General features: G+C 39.2%; 1 protein-coding gene across 1 annotated transcript in view; it reads left to right on the top strand.

The window, feature by feature from the left end:
- The window catches only part of LOC138806739 (zinc finger protein 25-like), a 79,341-nt gene that overhangs the window by 34,966 nt on the left and 18,861 nt on the right, over positions 1-25,514 (top strand). The window contains exon 8 of the mRNA XM_069992085.1: positions 1,201-1,213. Within this exon, the coding sequence (XP_069848186.1) occupies positions 1,201-1,213 (13 nt within the window). The remainder of the gene's footprint in view (positions 1-1,200; positions 1,214-25,514) is intronic.

Raw genomic sequence — 25,514 nt, forward strand, 5'->3', positions numbered from 1 at the left:
AAATGAACTTTAGAACTTTGGGTGGGGGGGAGAATAGGGTGGTGGGGCGGGGGGAGGCTGAAAAGGGATGTGAAGGGCAAACAAAGGAGGAGGCTGCAATGCTTGAAAGGAAATGTACTCATTATCTTGCCCATGTAATTGTAACCCCTCTGTACAGTATGTTCACAAAAAAATAAAATGAAAAATATTACAAATGTGGAAATCCTTTGATCAGAAAGAAATACCTCATGTTTATCAGAGAACTGACTCACATAGGAGAAAAGAAAGTAGTGCATAGAACATATGTGAAATGACTTTCAATCAGAACTGGGTATTCAGCATATGTGAGAGCAGAGACAGGAAAGAAATTATGAGAATAGAAAACATTTTGCCCGAAGTCCCATCTGTACAGGTATCAGAGACCTGGACACATGACAGAATCTCTGTAAATATAAACATGAGAGGAAGTCTTTCAACCAGAAGCCAACCTTCAGCAAGTATTAGAACATTCACCCAGGAAAGAAGCCCAACGTAGCAAAATCTTTGTCAGAAAACCTCTATAAATATACAGAGAAATCCTTCATGGCAGAGGTAAGCTAGGTGTGAAGGGAAACCATTCTTCACTCTTCAGCTTTCTTTGAGCCAACATTTCTCATCCTCTCATCGTGTTGAGTGGGGATGGTGTCATTCAATATTATCATTTGGCAAATACTTTTGCTTGAGCTCAAAATTTAAGGGACTTACTGCTCACTGAGTTGGTAAAGTACCCTTTCTTTCTTTTAATTTAAAACCTGCAATTAAAATGAGCAATGACACTCCCTCATGTGTGGAATCTTAGCTATTCAGGAGGCTGAAATTAGAAAGGTAGTATTTGTAGGCCATCCAATGCAAAAGCTTCATGAATATGGTTTCTTAGCCAATAAAAGGATGGATCTGGTCATATGTGCCTCTCTTGTTTGCTACTTGTGATATGTAAGTATAAAATTAGTGTGTTGAAAGGCCCAGACAAAGAAGCAAGACTCTAAGGTGAAAAATCAGTGATACAAAAGGGCATCTAGTATAGAAGGTGAAGGAAGCCTCACAAATTTTGTCCCTGAATTCAACCTGAGGACCACTAATATGATCTTTGCAAACAATGCATTCTTTCAAATATTTAGTGAAAGAATTTGGATGTGGTTTACAGAATGATAGGTAAACAGACCTCAACTGAGATTGCAAAAGGACCTTTGCATATGTCTATATGAATTTTTTATCCTATTCTGTGGAAACCATGAGTCCTGCTTGGATCAAGTAATTAAGATCTTCTGATCTAACAGGGCACTGGTGCTTCACATTGGAATTCTTAATTGCTCAAGAGTATGAGTTTTAAAATCACAATTGAAAGGCCAACTAGGTAGGAAATGCTCTGAGACTGTTTTCACCTAATTTCCCACAAGTAGTGCTGTGAATCATGTTGATAGACTGTCATCACTTTTGTTCCTTTATTACAAAATCTCAGGGACAGTACCCAGGTCCTGAGTAGAAAGAACTTCAAGGCCGGGGAAGATATTGTTTAAAATGGGTTCTTTGGCCTTCATGCAGGAAAGTTTCTACTCCTATAGGAATCTGAAATACTCCATAGGGTATAGTCATGGTCCGTCAATTGAAGTTGATATTGAAATGTCTTAAAGCCTGGGTAATGATAAATGTCACAAATAGTTTGGTATCTTTTGTCATGTGAATAGACATGCATATACCTTTATATTTCTGACTAGTTCATACATACTTGCAGAGGTTCAAGTTACTATGTAGGACAATGTGGTCCACATGTGTAGGAATTAGACATTCCAAGAGAGATCTCAACATATAAAATGTGGCCGAATATTTCAATATACTTGAAACAGTATCATAAGAAAAGAAGGAGTCAATAGTGATCATTTAAGATCCCAGAATACCAATATATTTGAATGAGAAAACAATGGTCTTCTACTGTGTGCACACAGATATAGGAGAAAGAATCTTTTCAGTCTATTCTGTCCAGATGTGTAGAAGCAATTTTGTTGTTCTTCCCTTATGGATTGCACTTTATTTCAAGGCCACTCCCGGGGGTGAATGACAGGATGTTTAGTTTCAGCTCATTCTAAAAGCTACTATGTCCTGAGAAGAAAAGTGGTGAACCATGATTTGGGTACATATCCACCCTAGACCTAATCACTAAGAGTGGGTTAAGTTCTATAATTTTTCAGAATGTCAATGGTCCTACCACAAGGTTCATCCTGAAGCAATATCCAAAGTTAGGCTTTAGAAGAGGTCCCCCTTTCTTCAAAGATTTCAACTCTAAATTAGATTATTTTCAATAGCCATTCATTGAATGTTACTGGATAAAGTATACAAACATAGTCACATCTATGTTACAGAACATTGTGATATCATCAGCAGGGGCAATTCATATGACCCAAAGTCATGACCCTGAAGAGTCTGCTCCCCAGAGATCTAAGTATTTAACCCAAAACCTCCAGTTCCCAAGCAATCTTGATCCCAATGAGAGAGCAGGATTTTAGGTGAATCCTTGTTTCTTCCTGAGGTTAACCTGGAATGATGCATCTCAGAGTGACTGGAAGGGACAGAAGCCGGATACTGAGCACAGTGGGTACTGAACAAGGCTCTCATAGGATTTTCACTAGAACCTCAGGGACCACCCAAGGCCTCCTTCCATTAGCTTGAGCACTTATATCTTTAGTGTTGTCCACCTCTAGGTCATTTTTCCTCCCATAATTAGCATAGTATTAAGTGTACAATTTTCCTGCTCCTTTGAGAAACATCTTACCCTAACCTCTCTTTTCTGTTTCCTCAATGAATTCTGAGGTTCTTTTAAATTTTTTTTGTTCAAGGTTCTGGATCAGAAACATCCTTGTGTGAAGTCCCTGTTATAAAGTCAGTACTTTGAGAAAATCACTACCTGGAGCATCCACAGCTAACCATCTTTTCTTCACTTGTCCATGGGGTCTGAGCAAAACCAAGACAAAATCTTTATATGTGCATTCTAACTTAAATGTTTGTTACCAAAAGTTTGATGTAGAGACTTCATCAGGTGTGTTGGAAGTTGTTTGGGCTCATAGTCTAGGCCAGAACTCAAAATGGAAGGTACAGGAAAGAAAAGATTGGTGAGGAGCCAGCCGAGGAGAGGAGCACAGTGCCAAAGTCTTCATGCAATATGCAAGCCTGGCAAGCCCGTTGGGACAGGAGTGAGGAGCCCAGAACAGGGCCTGTGCTACCCATCAGTACACCACCAGCACCACATGGCACCTCCAGCATGGGACATGGTGTGCCCAGGTTTTAGGAGGGCTGACTGTTGACACAGGGACCTGTTAGTCAAGTTAAGCCAGTGGCCTAATGTAATTGTCTTGTCTTGTGTAGATGATACAATTGCTGTGGACAAGAAGAATTGGTAATAAAACTATTGTGTGGTGAACTAGTTAAAATTCTTCAGGATATTTGTGTGTGTGTGTGTGTGTGTGTGTGTGTGTGTGTGTGTGTGTCCTAAAGAGAAATTGAAAAGTAATTCAGAGAGAACTCAAATGACAAGATTGTCAGACTTAATTCCTCAGCAAGATAGATCCTTTACAATCACAACCAATAAGTGAAAAGGAAAGGTTTCCTTCACTTATTTTTACCTACCTTCACAAAGACCATTGTGTTCAAGATAATAAGAACAGAAATGTATGTGTTGATGCTTACGGTTGTACAACAGCTAGTTTACAAGTGACAGCAGAGGCATAGAGTCTCTTCTGTATGCGGCCCCTGCACTCACTGGAAAGGAGGATAGTAGTATTGGAAGTGAACTAAGTCACTTGTAAGTTTGTCTTTTAAATTGCAGGGAAGCATTGACTAATTTAAATGAGCAGACTTTTTGTTTTGCTGGTCCTTAGGCTTCAACTCAGAGGCCAGGTCCTGTCCCTGAGCTGCTTTTGCTAAAGTGTAGCATTCTACCACTTGAGCCACAGCAACACTTCCAGGTTTTTCTGTGCATGTGGACCTGAGAAATAGAACCTAGCTCCTCATTCATGCGATGCAAGCACTATACCACTTTGCTACCTTGCCTGTCCTATAAGCAGACTTTTTATGTTAAAAGAAGAAAGAATAGGTTGGTACGTAGTATCCACCTTCCATGTGCAAGTCCCAAGGTTCAATCCCCCAAAGTGAAAGGAAGAAAGTAGAAAATGGAATGATATGAACTATACAGATACAAGAACAAAGAAAAATAGAAGAACAAAGGCAATGAGCAAGTTTTTAGGTTTTTGTTTGTTCATAATTGTTTCTTTTTTCTTTTAATTGTTAGCTGTGGGGTTTAAACTCAGGGAGGGCCTGGCATATTCCTTAGGTTTTTCACTAAACGCTGGCATGCTACCACTTCCAGCCAGAATGTCACTTCTAGTTTTCTGGCATTTCATTGGTGATAAGTCACAATGAATTTTCTGCTGATGTGGGGCTGAGGAGTGGAACCCAGTGCCTCATGTATGCAAGGCAAGCTCTCTACCACTGAGCCACACTCCCAGCCCTGCCTCCTTTCTGAAAATAGTGTGGTTGGGGCTGGCAATGTGGCTTAGTGATAAAGTGCTTGCCTACCATGCATGGGGCACCAAGTTTGATATCTCAATACCTAACAAACAACAAAAACTACCAGACACCCCTAGAAGCACTGGTGTTGTAGCTCAAGTGGTAGATTGGTAGGCTTCAGCATAATGAAATTCAGGAACAGTTCCCACACCTTGAGTTCAAGCCTCAGGAATGTCAAACAACAACAACAAATGAGCAAATGAAAACAAAAAACCCAGTGTCAGCAAGTTTCATTGATAAACACCACACAAACACACACACACACACACTTTTTTTTTAAACCATATTCACCTCCTTTACTGTGTGTGCTCACCCTCCCAGCTCCAAATGCTACCTACATCCATAGGAGAACTTATTCTATGTTTCTGTTGTTTTTGCATTCTTATAAAAATTATTGTGGGGGCTGGGAAGGTGGCTCAGTGGTAGAGCGCTTGCTTTACATGCCTGAGGCCCTGGGTTCAATTCCTCAGCACCACATAAGCAAAAAGAAAATAAAAAGCTGAAAATGGGACTGTGGCTCAAGTGGTAGAGTGCTAGCCTTGAGCTGAAGACCTGAGGGACATGGCCCAGGCCCCAAGTTCAAGCCCCATGACCAGACCCCCCCCAAAAAAATTATTGTAAAGGTGATATATATATACATATGCATCTGTACATACATATATCTGTCTATATATACATATATATGTACATATACATATGTATGTACATACATATACATATGTATGTATATCATATATATTTACATCTATGTATACATACATATGTGTGTATACATATATACCTCTGTGTATATATACACATATACATATATATATACCTATGTATATATACATATGTGTGTATATATGTATATATACATAGATGTATATATGTATGTCAAAGTTACATAACCCAGGTATTGATTTCATTACTTGATTGATTACTCAATTGATTTCATTACTTGTTGAACAATATGCATTTTTGTACAATTCCATCCCCTTTGGAAAGCAGCATTTATTTCCATATAACACAGTAAAATATACCAATATTAGGCATTGATCTCATTGTCTGGATGCTGTCCCTGACCATTTTATCTTAAGGATCTATCACTGGAGCCATCTATCAATTTCTACCCCTGGATTTTTAGGTGATTAATTGTAGATAAGAGTTTCTGTTTATGTGGTGCTGAGCAACCTAACCCAGGGCCTCATGCATGCAAGGTAAGCACTCTCCACTGAGCCACCTTTCTAGCCCCTACAGTAGCATTTTCAAAGGAATATATTAGGCCTTAGATATTTGTTTGTTGCACAGATTCAAAAAACCATAGAACCCAAACACTTGACAAAGTATGGTACCTATAGTAAACATGCAGCCTTTGAAAAACTGCCATTATCTGATGAACAATGAATTGTAACAACTATTTAGTAGGATTTAAATTGTAATAGGTATCAGAGGTGATTTACGGTGTATATAATATTCCCTGGAAATTATATTAGAGGTGATTTGCACTGTGTAGAACGATGTGTGCAGGTTACATGAAAACAAACTAAGAAATACACATCAGATGAGACAAACATAATAAATAGCAAAGTAATCACTAAAATGAAACCATGTTAATATTGTAATATAAAAATAGTAAATATATCAGGTACTGTCTGATTTGAACAGAAGAAAACATACTCAAAAAACTCAATAAGCCAAAAAGACATACATTAATTATTGAGAAATAAAAGTAAATCAGTATAAACATACCATAAGCAACAATCAATACTGAAAAATACAAGTAGTCATAATAGGAAAGGAAAAGAACCTCAGCACAAATTGTGTTACCACAGATACAGAGCATTGATAATAACAGGCAAATTATAAATCTGTATAACAAAAGTTCTATTCTGAAAAGTAAAGTCTACAAAGACATGATTAAAAGGACAAAGAATGATAATTTCTTTAATGTATCATTATGATGGGAGAAGTAATACTCCTCTTAATGACTGAATAACTAGACAAAAGGTCACCAGAGACACATGGATGACATTATCTTTACAAAATGCTGTTTATAAAGCACTATGCAATTATATTTACCAAGACAGACACACTGAGAATAGATCTGAAGACAAATTGTCTTGAAATCAGTAAGACAAATAAATCTATGATATAAGTACAATGAAATCCAACAATATGTTGCTAATAATCTAACAGTAAAACAAACAGAAGGAAACTAGAATGGATATGTAAAAATGTATGCTATCATTGTGATTTATTCAATATTAAAGGGAGCCACTTTCTTCACTTGTGAAATAAAAACAATTGCTTTCAATTATGTATGGTGTTTTCACATGTATATCTTCTGGCGGGTGTGGCAGAGCCATAGAATATGAGGGAAAGAGGGTGATGAAAGTGAAGTATACAACTCAAGAGTAGAGATAGGAGGAAGGGATTGTGAGATAGTGAAAACATGGAAGACACTGTATGAAAGGAAAGGTATTTATTACCTGACTCATGTCATTATAATCTCTGTAAACATGACTTCCATAATAACATCAAATTACATTAATTATAAAACACTACCTCCAGCATAAACGATTTGCTTAGTGAAGAAAATCTACCACAGTTAGAACGGTTACAATGGTTAGAAACACAATACAACACTTAATTTGAAAGATAAACTATTTCAGTTTAGGTTGCATATCAATTCTACATATACCAGTAATAAAATCTACTTCCCAGATAAACCATTTGAAGAAAAGTAAAATTAAGAGCCAATTGGAGGAAAGAGAAACAGAGAGAATGAAAGAGAAAAAGAGACAGAAAAATAGACAATGAGAGAGAGAAAGAGAGAAATAAAGCTAGTGAAGCCACATGGTGGTGGCTCATGCCTGCAATCCTAGCTACTCAGGAGGCTGAGATCTGAGCATAGAAGTTCAAAGCCAGCCCAGGCAGGACCATCTGTGAGACTCTTATCTCCAATTAACCACTAGAAAACTAGAAGTGGCAATGTGGCACCAGTGGTAGAGTATTAGCCTTGAGCTGCAGAGTTTAAGTATAGCACCTAGGCCCAGAGTTCCAGACCTACGACTGAAAAAAAAAAAGAAAGAAAGAAAGAAAGAAGGGATGGTAAAGGGAAACAAATGAGGAGGCAACAATGCTTGATAAGAAATGTATTCACTATCTTACCCATGTAATTGTAACCTCTCTGTATGGTATTTTCACAATAAATAAAATGTAATGCAAAAGAAAGAAAGAAAGCTAATAAACATGAAAAACAGAACTAATTGTGAAAATAGGTAAGAGAACTCCTATGAGAGCACCATAGAGAAAAACAGAGATTTCTATGAGTACAATCAAATAGAGCCTAAGTTTCAAGTAAAACAAAGAGCACAAAACAGTCCAAGAGTATTTACAGAGATTAATTGAAGTACTTATAGCTCACTCAGTCCTTTAGAATATTTGAAGTTATATTTGACCACACTGTTTCAGCAAATCCAGTAAAATTTCATTAGGATAGTTTAATATTATATATGAGGATGTGATGTCTGAGCAGTTGCTAGCCATCCTTCACCTTCTATGAGAAGTCATCTCCTAGGTGTCACTGAACCACATAACTAGTGGGACAACTTTCTCTCACACTCGCAAAAGTAGAAACAAACTGAAGCATATCTGCTCTTAATATAGAATATCTGATTTTATAATCTGCTAAATCTCCAAGCCATCTTTATTTATTTTTTTTTTTTGTCGGTCGTGGGGCTTGAACTCTGGGTTTGGGCACTGTCCCTGTGCTCTTCAGCTCAAGGGAAGGGCTCTACAGCTTGAGCCACAGCACCACTTCTGGTTTTCTACTGGTTTATTGGAGATAAGAGTCTCCCAGACTTTCCTGCCTGGGCTGGCTCTGAACCCTGATCCTCAGCTCTCAACTCCTGAGTAGCTAGGATTACAGGTGTGAGACACTGGTGCCTGGTTACATCTTTAGCATTTTTAGAAACATGGTCCTGAAGCTGAATCTTTTTTTTTCTCTTCTTCAATCTTGGACACCCTTAAGTTCATAATGGAATGTCAAAATGAGAAATCAAAGAATCTCACTAGAGATCTTTCATTCTTTCTTGCTCTTGACAATGAATAAAGATTCTGGAACCATGGCTAGGAGCGAAGGCAAATATGGAAGTCAGAAAAGAACCTGTGTGATTTTACCCGAGATGTTCCTGCTCAAAACATGATATGTGGGCTGGAAAAGCATAAAGTCTTCTTATGGGAGAAGAATCATTCCTGTCTTAAGAAGAGCATTAAAGTGTCAACTAAAGAAATATGCACAGGGGCTGGGAAGGTGGCTCATTGGTAGAGCGCTTGCCTTGCATGCATGAGGCCCTGGATTCGATTCCTCGGCACCACATAAGCAGAAAAAAAAAGCCGGATATGGCCCTGTGGCTCAAGTGGTAGAGCGCTAGCCTTGAGCTGAAGAGCTAAGGGACAGTGCCCTAGCCCAGAGTTCAGGCACCACGACCGGACCACCCCACCCCACCCCAAAAAGGACATATGCACGGTCAATTAGCAGGTAGATCCACAGTATAAAAGCAATTGATAGCTAGGTTAATATGCTTATAGATCACATAAAAACTAAAGCTCCTACAAAAGATTGTTGAAAAATTGAAACCAAAAAAGGAAAACATGCCATGCCACCTGTTTACTAAAAGTAATTATCACTGAAATACACCTAGTGATATAAACTATTTTTCTATTAATGTACCATAAAGATATCTTAGGCCTCCATTGAGTATTTGTACTCTACCTCATTTATTTACATATTCAAACATGTATGTTAGGAACAGTATTTTCACACAAAGTTATAGAGATAAAATATATACAACACATATTTTTGTTTTATAATATTTCAATAATGGTTGTCAAATGGCATGTTTCCCTTTATGCAAATAATTACCATACCTTGGTACAATGACTTGCAATTTGAGTTTGAACCTGCTTTGGCCAAAGGTACATCAGTAATGATCACATAAACACAGATTTAGAAGTCCATCACTTTCCTAAGTAGTCATATTAACAACCATGACCATTCTGCTGGAGATACAGGGCCTCATAAAGATGCAACATAAAATGCTGGTCAGAGGAGTGACAAAATCCCAGTCAACCATCCCCAGCCAAGGCACCAGTAGATTGAAGTCTTATGTGTTACTAAACAATATTAACAGAAAATACACCCCAAAATGTACATCCATCAAAATTAAAACCAACAAATTATATCACAATGTGCTTTTGCTTGTACTTATTGGTTGATTACACAGGATATTCTATTATTCAGAGTACTGGTGTAATTTTTACAATTACGTAGAATGGTAATTGTTAATATAAAATACATGACCTTTGCAGTGACATATACAAAAAGTGAAAATCTATTCTGTATACATCATTGAGGTTGTTTTTTCTCAGACAGACACTATGAATCCTTTAAAAGCAATAATTTCACATTACTACTGGGTTTTTCTGTCACAAGAATGTTTTCTTACTTTGAAAAACTTAAAAGAATTTATTATAGACTAAGTGTTCACATTCACAATACTTAAGATCAAGAGTATACAGATTTCAAGGTGGGGGCATTTTCTGTGTGTTTTGGGATTTGGACTGTCCTCATACACATTAGTGACTGAACATCCTGCCTTAAAATTTTTAAGTTTTCTATTTCATATTATTTCTTTAGAATATAATCTGTATTTTAAAAACAGCATTGTAACTGGGCTATCATGTCTATTAGCTGTAATCTTAAGTGTTCAGAATACTGAGATCTGAGGAAAGTTAGTATTATCCCAACCTTTAGTCCTCAGCTCCACCCAGACCTGAGCTCCTCCCAGACCTAGAGTTCCCTCCATACAGCTGGCCACTCCCTCTGTCATCTCAGACTCACCTGAACATGTACTTATCTCACTTCCTGCCCCCCCAGATCCTGTTGCAACCTGAAGAGGGACAAATGCTTGTGCTCCCTCTCCTGGGAAATATGGTCCCTCTAATAAAGCTTATAATAATCTTTCTCCTGTGCCTGCTTGTGGTCCCCTGGGATGGACATGAAGGAACCCTACAAGGATCACAGATTGAAGTTAGGAGGATATGAAAGTCTGAGAGATTTATCTCCAATACACTAGCAAAGGAGTGGGAAGTGTGAATGTGGCTTAAGTGGTAGAACATTATCATTAAACCAAATAATTTCAAGGTCAGTTTCCAGACCTTGAGTTCAAGAATCAAGACAGGCAGACACATAAAAGGGCATTGTATTGTACTCAAATTTTAACATATTTTAACAATTGTTATATTTAACAATAGTCATATTTTAACAATTGTTTTTGGTGTACATGTATAGGAAATCTCTCTCATTTATTTTGTCGGTTTGGGGCCTGAACTCTGAGCCTGGGCAGTGTCCCTCTGACCTTCAGCTCAAAGCTAGCACTCTACCACTTGAGCCACAGTACACTGCTGGCTTTTTCTGCTTATGTGGTTCTGAGAATCAAACCCAGGGCTTCATTCATGCAAGGCAAGCACTCTACCACTGAACCACCTGCCCAGCCAGTCTCTCTCATTTTAAGTGATGTAAAATAGGCTAATTATATTAGTGGAGAAATTATAACGTGTCAGAACGGACACATCAATTGGAGTATATCTTGCCAGCAACATTTTGAAAGTTTCAAAAGCCATAGGAAGTGCAGAGGGTGAAAAGAAGATCACTGTTTATATAAGACATTTTCAAGGAATGTTTACCATTCATTGGCTTCAATTCACAAAAAGCTAGTTTATAAAATCACATGGCTGAGTACCAGAATCTCTAGGTTTAGGAGTATAAACGCACAACTCCTGACTCTCCTTGTCTCGAAAATCAGAGGTTTGTGAACCCCTTTCTGGCACCTGGAGTGCTAATGGCAGAACAAACCTATAAGCCCATAAAATATCATCCACCACAGACTGGGGAAAGATGGGAAGGGCAGACTCGGGCTAGGAGCCTCAGATTGCTTCATGTTACAGCTCCCAAGTTCCCCTGAAAAACAGAATCTGGGCTTCTACCTCTTGGCTCTGACTATGGAGTGCAAAGCTGCACTTTAGAGCACTTCCAGCAGCAAGGGAAAAGCAAAGTAACCCGAATTTGCAAAATAAAAACACAGTGAGCAAGGAGGAACTGGCACCTCTTCCTCCCTCCACACCCCATCCCCCACCCCACCCCCAAACTTTCAAAGGATCTATTCCTCCATAGAAACTACAATTCCCAGAATGCAATGCCCAATTCACCTGGAGGAAGTGGGCTTGTTACAGGGTTTTGACTGGCACAAGGCACTTGGTCCTAAGTGTGCATGGATGCATGGGGACCTTTCTCTCCCAGCTGCGGGAACTTAGGTGAGTTTCTTCTTGAAAATTCAGTTAACCAACATAAATATTGTGAGACCAATTAAAAACACAAATGTATTAGGAGCATTGCATAATTTGGCTTTTTAATTCTTAGTTCTTTTAATATAATTGAGGTTATGAATCTACTTAGTTTTTGTTTTTGTTTTTGTTCATAAAGTACGTTCTGCTGAATGTAAATTATGTCTCTGTTTTTCCTTAAAGTTTTGAATATCTCCCCTGTCACTTTACAAAGGTATTTGTAGCTGGGTGCCAATGGCTCATGCCTGTAATCCTAGGTACTCAGGAAGCTGAGATATGAGGATCCAAGTTCAAAGCCAGCCTGGGCAGGAAAGTCCATAAGTCTTATCCCCAACTAACTACCAAAAAATGGAAGTGGCCTTGTGGCTCAAGTCGTAGAGAGATCAATTTGAGCTGAATAACGCAGGGACAGTGCTCAGGCAGGGTTCAAGCCACAAGATCAACCAAAAAAAAAAAAAAAAGTACTTGCAGACAGTAAACTGATTGATTCTGGCATCATCTTCCTCTGCCCTAATATATATACTGGAATAAAATAAAAGAATTTAAAGACAGATATACTTTATAATCTTTGAATTAAATGGATTTGTCAAATTCTACTCATTACTTTCCCCCAAACTCCCAAATTCCATCTATGAAATTTTAAGGAGTTTTTGGTTATTTATGTCTGAATTTGCCTTTCCTTATAAAGTTTTCCCCTGTTTTGTTGTTGGTCCTGTGGCTTGAACTCAGAGCTTGGGCACTGTCTGTGAGCATTTGCTGTGCTGTACTTGCCTTTCTTTTATTAATTGCTTCAGGAGACTAGTGAAAAGTTTCCTCCTAGGGGTTTCTTAGAAAATGGTACTCCTCCTCCAAGACTCTTCAAAAAAATGGTTGTGTAGGTAGATCAGGATGAATGTGGGACGAGGTATAGTTCAGGGCAGGTCTATGTTCATGTGAAGCTTGATTACTTGCTCCAAACAAGCCTGTTTTTTTTCTTTTCTGTTTTGCATATCCTATTTTGTTTTGATTTTCTACCTCTTCTCTGATCCTAGAAGTTCCTGTCAGCAAGTCTAGGCCACGTATCTAGGGGACCTCAGACTTGTCTTCCCAGACTGTATCCATTACACTGTGGAATAAATCTTTTGCCTCCCTCCCTCATATCAGACATTGTAAGCTTGTCTCTTAAGGGTTTATTGTGATTGAAGATGATCCTTTCTCCACATTGGGAAGGATTGTGTAGGAAACTTTCATACCTGATATTCAGTCCTCCAGTGTAAGGGTTTTCCATCCCTCTTTTAGTGGGCCTTAGCTATTCCTCATGAAAATGGAGATCGTGAGGCACGTTTGGATGTATAGACGGCAACACTGGAGCACTTACAAAATATGAAGGAAAAAGAATTCTTTCTTTCTGTAAAAGTTATAAGTAAGTTCTTAAGAGGCAAGGATATAAGGATCAGTCAAAAATGGGTGCTTCCTAGACTAGCTGTGTCCCATAGTTGTCATTTTCTTGGTTACATTTTTAAAACATTCACTTCTATGTTTTATGTTTATTGTACTAGTATAAATAGAATTTACTTCCTACATTATTTTTGAATTGTTCATTGCTCACAGATGTAAGTCTCATTATTATACAAATATTATATCCTCTACTTCATTGATCACAGTTATTGACTATTGCAGATCCTGAGGTAGAAGGTAAAAATATGGTAAGGTATTCAGGGATATATTATGGGTCTGACTTCCTCTGGAGGAAAAGGTGAACCAATGGAAAAAGATGGAGCTTATGCATAACACTTGTAGAATTCCTTAGGCAGGAGATGTGGTGCATCCCTCTTGGGTTCCACTATACCCAGCGATTCCAATGGTTTCGATGATCCATCGCCTGTGGATTTCACACCTTGTCCACAGTTCTAGTGGTAGGAGTCTCCCAGTATGTAAGGCAGGACTGGTCTCAGAGGAGTGATGTGATCAGTGGTACCTTGCTGGCTCCCATGTTTGTCAGTTTGTGTGGACAAGCACACCCTGACAACTTGAGCCTGGCTCAAGTTAATGCCTCTCACCATCCCATACCTCTGTTTCAGAGACCTGTCCAGTTTCATGGTTTTGTTTCATTTACTGTGCAAGCTTGTGTTATGTATCCATACATGCTAGTAGTTGGGCTGGGTATGGTTTTCATGGGTGAGGTGGTGTTTCATGCCTCTTGCAGGAACAATTGTGTTCTCACTAACTGCATGAGTAATCCTAGCTTACTATGCAATCCCCTTAACTTACATTGCATGTTCAGTTGATAGAACCTTGGTATCATAATTTTGGGTCTCTGTTTGCTATCGGGGTTCAGAGGATTCTTTGCCATTGCTGCAGATTTTGGGGAATATTGGTTGCCCACATTATTGCTACCCAGACTCTTATTGCTAGTGCTACTGCTTCTCCTGAGACCCTTGTAGAAACCATATATACAGAAAAACGTGTTAATACTTTAGCTTGAAATGTTTCTGTTTTACCCTTGATATTCAGGTGGGAGTAGATAAAATGATTGTGATATGTTTTATGATTTAGAAACAGCAATGTTGTATGTTGATAATCACATAGACCTGCCAAAGACACAGTTAAAAATGATGTGTCATGCTAATTGTCAGTACATCTGTGTTATCCCTCTTGAATATGATGGAAATATGACTTGTACCAATATCCAGTGACATATTTGAGGAACCTTGCCCTCTGATCATTTAAGCTTAGGCATTATGCAGCTTCCAGGTATCTGGTATTGGTCACTCCACCATGCAGGCTTAGCTGTATCACTTCTCCATTACCTATAGGGATTCACCTGGGGAAATAGCACTCTTTTTGTTATTTCGTAGGCATTTTCCTGTTTATTGTTTTGGTATTTCTTTACTCTTCCATTCTTCCTGAGATGTATGATCTGCTGATTTTCCAGGTTCAGGCTGATAAACACTTGCTCAATTTACAAAATGAAAAAGGGGGAAGTGGTGCAGACCCTGAGGTGCCAAGAGCTGTAAAGGTGTGAGTAAAAGCTCCACAACCACAGACTCCAATCTTCAGGGCTATAAGTACTTGCCCTTGTCATAGGAGGGTGTGTTCCTTTTAGCTTCTGGGCCTAGGGGCTTACCTCTAGGTGTTTGTTGGACTAAGGTTGAACTAGAATGAGGAAAGATGCATATGGTCTGCACTTGTTGACTCAGTGAGTACTAGAACAATGTGATGCAAGCACTGGACCAATCTAGAAAGTGTCTACAGCTAAGGTTATTGCTGAAATTAAGAGAGATTCATCATTGGCCTTCTCTCAGTCTGTTCCATTATCATCCCATTGCCCTTCCAGAGCACTGTTGGTGTTGTGGCTGTCCCGCAACAGTGGTAGAGTGCTTACCTAACATGTATGAAGCTCTGGTTCAAGTCCTCAGTACCACATACATAGAAAAAGCCGAATGTGGAATTGTGGCTCCAGTACTAGGGTGCTAGTTTGGAGCAAAAATTTAGGGACAGTGTCCAGGCACTGAGTTCAAGCCCCAAGGCTGGGACATAAAAGAAAAGAAATGCAAGCTGGGTGCTGGTACCTCATGTCTTTAATCCTAGCTATTCAAAAGGCTGAAACCTGAGGATCGCAGTCCAAAGTCAGCCTGGGCAGCATTGTCTGTGAGACACTTATCTCCAATAAAAACCAGAAAACCAGAACTGGTGCTTTAGCTCACATTGTAGAGCACTTGGCTTGAGCTGAACGGCTAAGGGATGGTTCCTAGGCTCACAGTTCAAGTGGCATAACCAAAAACAAAACCAAACCAAACAAAAGGATAAAAGAATAAAGAAATTCATCATAAATGTAGGCTTGAACAATGAAAACTATATTTCAGGGATGGAAAGACGGTTCAGTGGTAGAGTGCTTGCCTTGCATGCATGAGGTCCTGGGTTCGATTCTTCAGCACCACATAAGCAGAATAAGCCAGAAGTGGCACTGTGGCTTAAGTGGTAGAGCACTAGCCTTCAGCTGAAGAGCCGAGGAACAGTACCTAGTCCCAGAGTTCAGGCCCGATGACCAACAAAAGAAAAGAAAAGAAAAGAAAACTACATTTCACAGATACTGTTGGAAGCACCCCAGTTTGATCACTTTGTCTCTCAGGAATTTAGTTTTAGGGAGGATTATTTTTTGTGGTTGTGGGGCTTGAACTCTGGGCCTGAGCACTTGTCTCTCAGCTCTTCAGCTCAAGGCGAGCGCTCTACCATTTGAGCCACAGTGCCACTTCCCAGGAATTTATTTTTAAAGATGAAATTATTTTTTCTTTATATTGTTAGAGGTGCTTTTAAGTTGAAGTCTATACATTCAAATATGCTCTTTGATTCCCATTTTCATGAGGAATAGTTCAGCTCCACAATAGAGACATGGAGAACCCATACACTGAAGAACTAAAATCAAACATGAAAGTTTCCAATCCAGTCTTTCCCAATTATTTTTTATGGAAGGGATTTCAAAATATCACAATAAACACCTAAGAGACAAGTGTAGGTTCTCTGATAAGAGAGAGGGAGACTGTTGTAGACCCTGGGGTGCCTGCCAGGAGCAGGCAAAATGGGAGCAAAAGCTTCAGAGCCATTAACTCCCACCCTCAGGACTGCAAGTCCTTGCCCTTTCTTGGTTTGAGGAAGTGTGTGTTCTAGCTTTTGGCCTGGGGCTTTAACTGTCTGGAGGCTTGGGTGGAAAAGATGTATTGAAATAAAATTAGGAAAGATGTGTGCTGTTTGCACTTTTGGGCACAGTGGGTCTAGACCAACATTACCCAAGCATTTGAGAAATATAGCAGAATTGTGCCATCAGCCATCTCTCTGTCTCCTTAATTATCATCCCATTGGCTCTCAGAGCCTTGCTTGTGCTCTGATGGCATTGTGGCAGGAGACAAAGATTTACTGCATACTTTAATGGTTAAGGTTTGAGAAGACAAGTCTGAGTTCCCCTAGATATGTAGCCTAAAGCTACTGAGAGGAACTGTTAGGATCAGAGAAGAGGTAAGAATTCTAAAGAGATTTTCACATGCAAAATGAAAAGACAAAAGCAGACTGGTTTGCAAGTGATTAAGCTTCACATCAACATAGCCTAGCCTAAACTTTACTCTTCTATCTCTCCTCCATTCATCCCTGACCCCCCTATCAACTATCTCTTTGAAGGGAAATGGAGGTGATGTGCCATATTCATACGAATCCCTGTGTGGGAACTTTTCACTAGTTACCTGAAGAAATTATTAAAGGAAATGCAAATAGGGCATAGCAAATGCTCACAGACAATGCCTGAACTGTGAGGTCAAGCCACAGGACCAACAACAAAACAAAACATAAAATCCTTAAATGAAATGCAAAATTCAGCAAAAAAATAAAAACTCATTTGATTTAATAGATAGAATTGGGGAGTTTCTGGAAAATTAATTGTTAGATTTTGTGAAATCCAAATCACCAGTAGTATTATGCTGCATATTTACCTAACAAGCTCACTATTTTATGCCAGTGTATACATTTCAGCAATGGGAAATGACCCAGGTATAAGTTTAGTGGTGGTGAATACCTTTGTAAAGTAAGAGGGGATGGATTAAAAAATTTAAGACAAAACAGAGATGTAATTTACATTCAGCAGAAGGCAGGCATTGAATAAACTGAAAGGTATAAGCAACGCCATCTCATAACCTCAAGTTCATTATTAGAACTAAGAATCAAAAAGCCTATACATCCAATTCTCCCCATATAAATCCGTTTTCTGGGTGGTCTTATGTATGTCAAGAGGAAACAGTGGTTTTCAAGAAGAAACTGAGCTTAACTCCCACAGCAGGGAGAGAAAAGTCCCAATGCACACAAGCCACTTGTTCCCAGGTATGTAGCAGGGTGGCACCGAGCATTGTAGGAATTATAGTCTCCGTGGAGGATATTTTCTTTGAAAGTCCTGGTTTGTTTTTGTTTTCCGGAGGGTGGAGGTGGGGCAGAAGATGCTTTTGCGCATCCGTCTCCCCACCCACCATAGGCCTTTTAAGTCTGCCTCTTCAGGATTCTTTTCTTTGCCTTGTCGCTGGAAGTGCCCTGAAGTATAGTTTGGCCTTGGGAGCCAGGAGTCCGGCGCCCAGCTCTGTGCAGTGGAGCTTGGGAGCTGTAACTTGAGGGAATCTCAGGCTTTGGAACTGATGTCAGGTAGGAACTGTGCGATTGCTGGGGAGTCTCCCCTCCATGGGTTTCTGTTTCTTTTTCTGTTTCTGTTTGTTTGGTGGGGCGTGAACTCTGGGCCTGCAAGCAGCATTCCTGAGCTCCTCAGCTCAGAGGGAGAGCTTTACACTTGAGCCAAAGCGCCTACTTCCCTCCACGCTTTTCTCCAGTGTGGGGTTGATAATTTGCTTGAGGTTCAGGAGTTTGTGCTGCCATTAGCCTCTGGGTCTTCAGATGCAAGAGCCTGATTCCCAAATGTCTCAGAGCAAGCTGGGTGATTGTCCAGACTAGGAGAGCCCAAGAGCTGTGCATTTGTACTCCAAGACCAAGGGATTCTTCTATTAACTCATGTGACTTTATTTGCTTTGCCCAGGTGTAAGAGGAGTACAGGAAGAATTCTAGTGAAATTGTGAGGTGTGTGCCTGCCTGAGTCCTCTTACACTGCAGTTGTATTTGGGGCTTCTGTATTGTTTCTCTTAGACATGTTTTAATCTATTTGGCTTGAGTTTTTATTTTCCCGACTTGAGTTCCCAAGCGTTTGTACACAATCCTGTTTCTAGAGACAGTTGTACATGGGATATTGGAGTAGTGAGTACTGGGCCTGTATTTTTAGGAATGAAGCCTAGCAATGTTTGAAGCAGAGCACCCTATGAAAAGGAATCTCCATCCTAAATGAACAGACCTGGTCAATTCTGGGAAGCCATATAGAGCAGAAGCAGAAAAGCACAGGAAGGGGAAGATGTTGCTAGCTTCCCTTGCCTTATGCAAAAATTGTTGCCACTTCCCTGAGTACCAGATTCACCTGGTACTCTTTCCTACACCACTCTCAATCACTTTTTGCTGTTGAAACATTTAAACTAATTTCTTGCAGTGTGATGTGATGGATTGAGGAATAAACCAGAGCGTAGTTATCACAGGGTACCTGAGGCAGTGGTTTGGGATGGTTGGGCAAGGATTTTGACTGAAAGTATTTATTTATGTACAAATCCCTAATCTTCTCGCTAATTTATGCAGCCTGTTTCCACTAAGACTTCTAGTATGTAATCATTGAAACTTCTCTTAAATATGCCGTCTGTGGATTTGCTAATGCTAGCTCTAATCAGTTGGTTGTGCCTGGTAGTTCAGGTTGGTCAGGGACCTTTGGTCTTATAAGAAAAATCACAGAAGAAACCTTGGGGTAATATGTCTTCTCAAGGTTGTATGCTTTGTAGATGTTGCCTATCATCAGTTGTGTCACTCCTATATTGTGTATTTTATGCTGTACATTTTTTTAGCCCTTTATCACCAGTAGGATGGCCAAGGTTCTTCCCATGACTGTTTAGGAAAGTGACCAGTAGGAACTTCTCAATCCAGGGTTTACATCATCTTTACTCATGTTCCTGTGGCCAAAGCATGCTAAATGTCAAATTACAAGTCATTGCATAGGTGTGCAATGGGTACAGTGAAATTTGCCATTTGACAATCATTATTGAAATAAGATCACACCAGAAATATGTTCTGTATATATTTTCCTTTATAACATTTGATAAAAACTACTGAGTTACATCAGACATGCATTCCATGGAGTTTAAATATGTACATCAATGAGGTAGCACATAAATTCCAATGGATTCCTAGGATACCTTTGCATTAAAAGAAAGCAATTCATACATCCTGAAGTACATTCAGTAATAACTACTTTTAGTGCAAATGTGATATGTTTTTGCTTTCAATTATTCATTTTTGGGGGGAACTTTCGTTTTTACAAATTTAGTGAGTATATAAACATGGAAATTAGTTGCTTTAATGATATCTATGTATCAGGAAATGGGCTGGATTTGTGTTTATAGGAGAAATTAATGTTCTTGAGACATTAAAGATTCTTCACTTATTAGAAAGCTTTATGCTTTTCCAGACCATGTATCATGTTTGCAAGAGGAAATTCTGGGGCAAAATACTCACAGATTCTTTTGTGAATATGTCATTTGCCTTATATCTCAGCCATCCTTCCAGAATCTTCTGTTCATTGTCAGCAGCAAGAAAGAATGAAAGGATCTCTGGTGAGTTTTTTTTTCAGTTTTTATTTCTCATTTGTTTTCCATTCCATTATATAAACCTAAAGATGTTCAAGAATTAAAAAACAAGGGGGTGGGAAGGTGGCTCAGTGGTAGAGCGCTTGCCTTGCATGCATGAGAACCTGGGTTCCATTCCTCAGCACCACATAAGGAAAAAGAAAAAAGCCGGAAGTTGTGGCTCAAGTGGTAGATTGCTAGCCTTGAGCTGAAGAGGTGGGGGACAGCGCCCAGGCCCAGAGTTGAGGCCCTTCGACTGGACCCCCCCCCCCCAAAAAGAATTGAAAACAATACCAGCCACACAGATTCAGCCTCAGGAACATATTCTTAAATCAGATAAAGATGGCTTGTAGATTTAGCAGATTAAATGGTTATATTCTTTTTAAGTTGAATGCATATTTGTTTCAGAATGTCTATGTTTTGTGTTGTCATAAAGTTGATTCACACTTGTTATGTGATGTAATGATACCAAGGAGGTTATATCTCATGAAAGGTGAAGGATAGATTGCAACCAGATCACATCCTCATGAGTAACATTAAACTAATTCAATGACATTTTCCTGGAATTGCTGAAATAGTCTGGTCACACAGAACTTCATGTGTTCTAAAGGAATGATTAACCTATATGTCCTTAAATTAATCTCCATATCTACTTTTTGAGCTACTTCATGATCTTGGTCTTACTTGAAACTATATTTGTTGCTAAACTTTATGGTCTTCCTACAAAACCCTGTTTTCTAAAGTATCCACACAAGATTCCTTTCCTCTATATTCTCCCTCCATTCTTGATTTTCTACTCACTAGTGTTGGTTATTTTTCTCTTCCTCACTCTTTGTATCTATCTTTGAATCATTTTTTTTTTTTTGCTTTTTGCATTCCATCTTTCCTCCATATGTGTCTCAGTTGTTTCTTTTCTTCAAATGATCTATCTGGGAGCTAGTTTTTCTTAGTAATCAGTTTTACTTTGCTGACATGGCTCTTATGATTAGCATTTTTCTTACTCATTGTTTAGGAAAATTGTTTCCTAGAGAGTTCTACAGGATTCCAGAACCAAAGACAATTAGAGAAACACAAAAACATAAACAGATAGACTTAGGGGAAATTAGGGTTTTGAAGGCTCTCTGGCACTTGGTCCCTGGGTGCCAGCAAGCAAGAATATTTCCTTGAGTGCACATAGGGAAGATTACAACTGATAACATGTAAAAATGAAGTATCTATATTAATATTACAATCAGAGCCACAACCGGTTGTGGGGGAAACATATTTCCTTTTTCTCCTGAGACAGAGACTGGTACCCAGAGAAAATGCAGACATGACGTTCACCTTACCTAGCCCTCAAGGTCAACAGCACCTCAGTTTCAGCTGCTATCTTTCCAAAACTAAGGAAAAGGCCTGCACTCCAGTTTCTGAACCCTCTCCAGAATTCTCTTTTAAGCCTTCTGCAGCCAGCTCTCAGTGCTCTCAGTGCTGTGAGGCTGGAATTCCAACCTCTCCATCCTTTTCCCCCTCAGCTCAACTTCAGAGTTCCATACAGAAAAGTAGTTCCTTCCCCCAATTGATACTCTACAAGAAAATCAGATTTCTCCTGCTTCTGTTATCTTTGGTATAACTTCATTTGATGTGGTATTCAGTTTTGTTTTTCCTTTCCACTATTTTTGAATATTTTAATTTACTGCCAGTTTAAGATTTGAAGTACTTTTGATAAAAAAAAATAATACTGTGATGAGGTCTTTTCTATTAGAAATATCACTTGTTGCAAAATCTCACAGATGTTTCCTCCAGAATTTATTTTGATCTCTGAGGAATTTCACTATTAACTAACAAAAGTGGAAATATATCCTTAGCGATCTACTGTTGAAATGACTCAGGAATATGTGCCACATTTGATCATTTGGTCATATTTATCATTTTTGTCATCTTGAGTGTTCCTTGACCCTGCATAAATTTGCCTCCACCTTCCATGAAGGCCTATTAAAATGAAAATCTTGTCAAGGAACATTTTATTCCCCTCCCAACTATATTTTGTATTGTAGAATGTAGGCAAACTTTACAAAACTTCATGGTAGCAGTTCTTTTTTATGTAGGAAGGAAATATCAGGGTATCTATGACCACATTTCAATATTTAGTATTTAAACCAAACATGGTTAACCTAGGATATTTTTTTCTTTTTTTGGGGGGGGGGTCCAGTCGTGGGGTCTGAACTCTGGGCCTGGGCGCTATCCCTCAGCTCTTCAGCTCAAGGCTAGCACTCTACCACTTGAGTCACAGTGCCACTTCAGGCTTTTTCTTTTTGCTTATGTGGTGCTGAAGAATCAAACCCAGGGCCTCAGGCATGCAAGGCAAGCGCTCTACCACTGAGCCCAACCTAGGATATTTTTATATGGGAACTAAATCAAATCTTATAAGGGCCCCAAAAATCATTAGCTTCTTTCTGCAGTACTGCTACTGTTTTTTAACATTCATGTGGACAGTGCTTTTCATAGATCTGGTCATGTTCTATGTTCTGTATTCCATGTGATATTCTGAATATGTTCTGTTTGCTTATTATAATACTTGTTAATAGAAGATCTAAATAGAATGTATGGTCATGTAGTACATGTAAATGCAGGAAAAGTATTTGTGTAATTCATTGTTACCCTGAATTGTACTAAAATTTTATCAAAAAATGATAATATAATTTTTAAGATACCACCTTAGGCGTATTGTTGTCATGACAGATTATTGTCTCCTTAGAATTTTTTTTTTTTTTTGGCGGGGGGTCTGGTCCTGGGGCTGAACTCTGGGCCTGGGCGCTGTCCCTCAACTCTTCAGCTCAAGGCTATTGCTCTACCACCTGTGCCATAGCGCCACTTCTGGCTGTTTTCTTTTTGCTTATGTGGTGCTGAGGAGTAGAACCCAGGGCCTCATGCATGCAAGGGAAGTGCTCTACCACTGAGCCACCTTCCCAGCTGTCCGTAGAATTTTTACCTTGTCTCTATTGCTAGCAGCAGAAATGTGTTTGCATGCATTAGGGAAACTGTAATTTTTTATTGGTCTTGGGCTTCAATTCTGGGCCTGGCTGTTGTCAATCAACTTTTCGGGTCAAGGTGAGTGCTCTACCCCTTGAGTTACAGTGCTAATTTCAGTTTTCTGGTGGTTTATTGGAGATAAGTGTCTCATGGACTTTCCTGCCTGCACTGGCCTTGAACCATGATCCTCAGAACTTAGCCTCCTGAGTAGTATGGATTACATGCATAAGCCACCAGCACCCTACAAATCTGTGTATTTTAATGACCAGGTTTATATATTGTCAAATATTTCTAATTTGCTATTTAATTCTCCCAGTGAATAGATAACACAGCAAGCTGCAAACATTTTATGTAAGACAAAAGCATACCTGCAGCATAATGAAATTCCAGATTGGAGTTCTCATAACCCAGGTCTGATTTCTTGATGGACATGTGCCATTACAGAATTTATCATTTGATGATGTGGCTGTGGACTTCACCTGGAAGGAGTGGCAGGATCTGGATCCTGGTCAGAGGACCCTTCATAGAGATGTGATGCTGGAGACCTATAGCAACCTCATGTCCTTGGGTGAGCAAAGGTCATTTTTACTTGGAAGATCAAGTGTTTTTATTTTATTAGACATTAGACTGTTTAGGTTATTTAGAGATAAGATTCCAGTCCATGGGAAGTTTCATTTCTTTCTAAGGGAAACTTCAACTTGATTATATGTAACTCAAGAGCTAATTTTATTCTCACTATTTAAGAAAGCAAATCAGTAGTTGGAAAAAAATCCTAAACTATGTTCCACTAATACGAGACTGACTTCCCAGACTTGGAATGATTATTGAGGTGGATCTGCAGTCTAGATAGAATATACATTACTACTGATTATGATGTGGAAATCAGTAGTTGAAAGTGTGTATTTGTACGCCAAACCCGATATAGAGTTTAGTGCTTCAAGCTTTGAATTCTAGATACTCTGGAGGCTGAAATCTCAAGATTTTGGTTTGAAGCCAGCAACTGTAGAAAAATGACCATGAGACTCTTATCTTCAATTAACCATTCAAAAACTAGAAATGTAGCTAAGATTCAAACTAGTACAATGCTATCTTTGAGCAAAAGAGCTGAGTTCTAGCCACACAATTGGCACAATAAACCAAAGTTGGGGAAACTCCACAATTGGGCTGTTAAGAATTGAGAAACCATGGGCTGGGAAGGTGGCTCAGTGGTACAGCGCTTGCCTTGCATGCTTGAGGCCCTGTGCTTTGATTCCTCAGTACCACATAAGCAGAAAAAAAAGCTGGAAGTGATGCTGTGGCTCAAGTGGTAGAATGACACCAAGACAGGGATTCTGATCAAGCTGCCAATTTTTATTTTTCACACAAGGGTATTTATATGCTTGGAATAAGTAAGCTTTTTCCTTGGCCGAAGCAGCTGCAGGGTGTTTGCTTAGGGCAAGGTGAAAAGGTGGTTGTTAGTAGCTGCAGGGTGTTTACTTAGGGCGGGGTGAAAAGGTGGGATCTGTAAACTCAGCCTCAAGATATTCCAGTGAGATAGTTAAGCCTATTATGTTGAGAGACTTAACTTTTGACTCCCAACACACACCCCCCCACAAAAAAAAACAATTGAGAAATAAGATTTAGTAGCAACCTTGGAAACAGGATGTCTGCGACCTTACATTAATGATGACCCAGCAAGAGCAATAGTTCTCCACTATTTCTTAATCACAGGGCTCTGTGTTCCTAAGCCTAAACTGATTGTCAAGCTGGAGCAAGGTGCAGAACCATGGATAAGAGAAGGCTCAGAAGAGAATTTCACAGGTGAGTTAAAGCATCTTGAATGGTAATGATGGGTCCAGAGCCCAGTTGGTCTGTTTAACTTGAGCTGTACAGAGCAATAGTATTCCTAGTGCTGCTGAGTCATGTATGGCAGAGAAGTAAGTGATCCTTTGTCTCAAGGAATTGTCAATCCAGAATTTACGTGGAGACAAACTGAATTTGGTATGCCAGTGTAGTTAATGTTAGCAATTCTCTTGTCTTTAGAGAAGTCATTCTTGAAGAAAGAAACACAATGAGAAATGTAGAAAAGGTGATCTCATTTTCCTTTAAACTAGTATGATGCAGGTGGGAGGAAAATAGGAGTATGCTAGGGCTGCTATCCTCTGATCAGGACAATTTCTTGTCAGTGGTGCTGGGCATAGAGTGAGATTCAGAATTGAAGCATTAAGAGTACATACATGAATAATTTGAGTAAATATTTCTTGGATAAAAATAGAAAAATCTGAAAAACAGAAAACATTGTTTTCTATTGTAAAATGGCAGTACTACTTTCTTAATTACTAC

Source organism: Dipodomys merriami, unplaced genomic scaffold, assembly GCF_024711535.1.
Source record: "Dipodomys merriami isolate MVZ:Mamm:240054 unplaced genomic scaffold, mDipMer1.0.p SCAF_407, whole genome shotgun sequence".
In the NCBI taxonomy this organism is placed as follows: Eukaryota; Metazoa; Chordata; class Mammalia; order Rodentia; family Heteromyidae; genus Dipodomys; species Dipodomys merriami.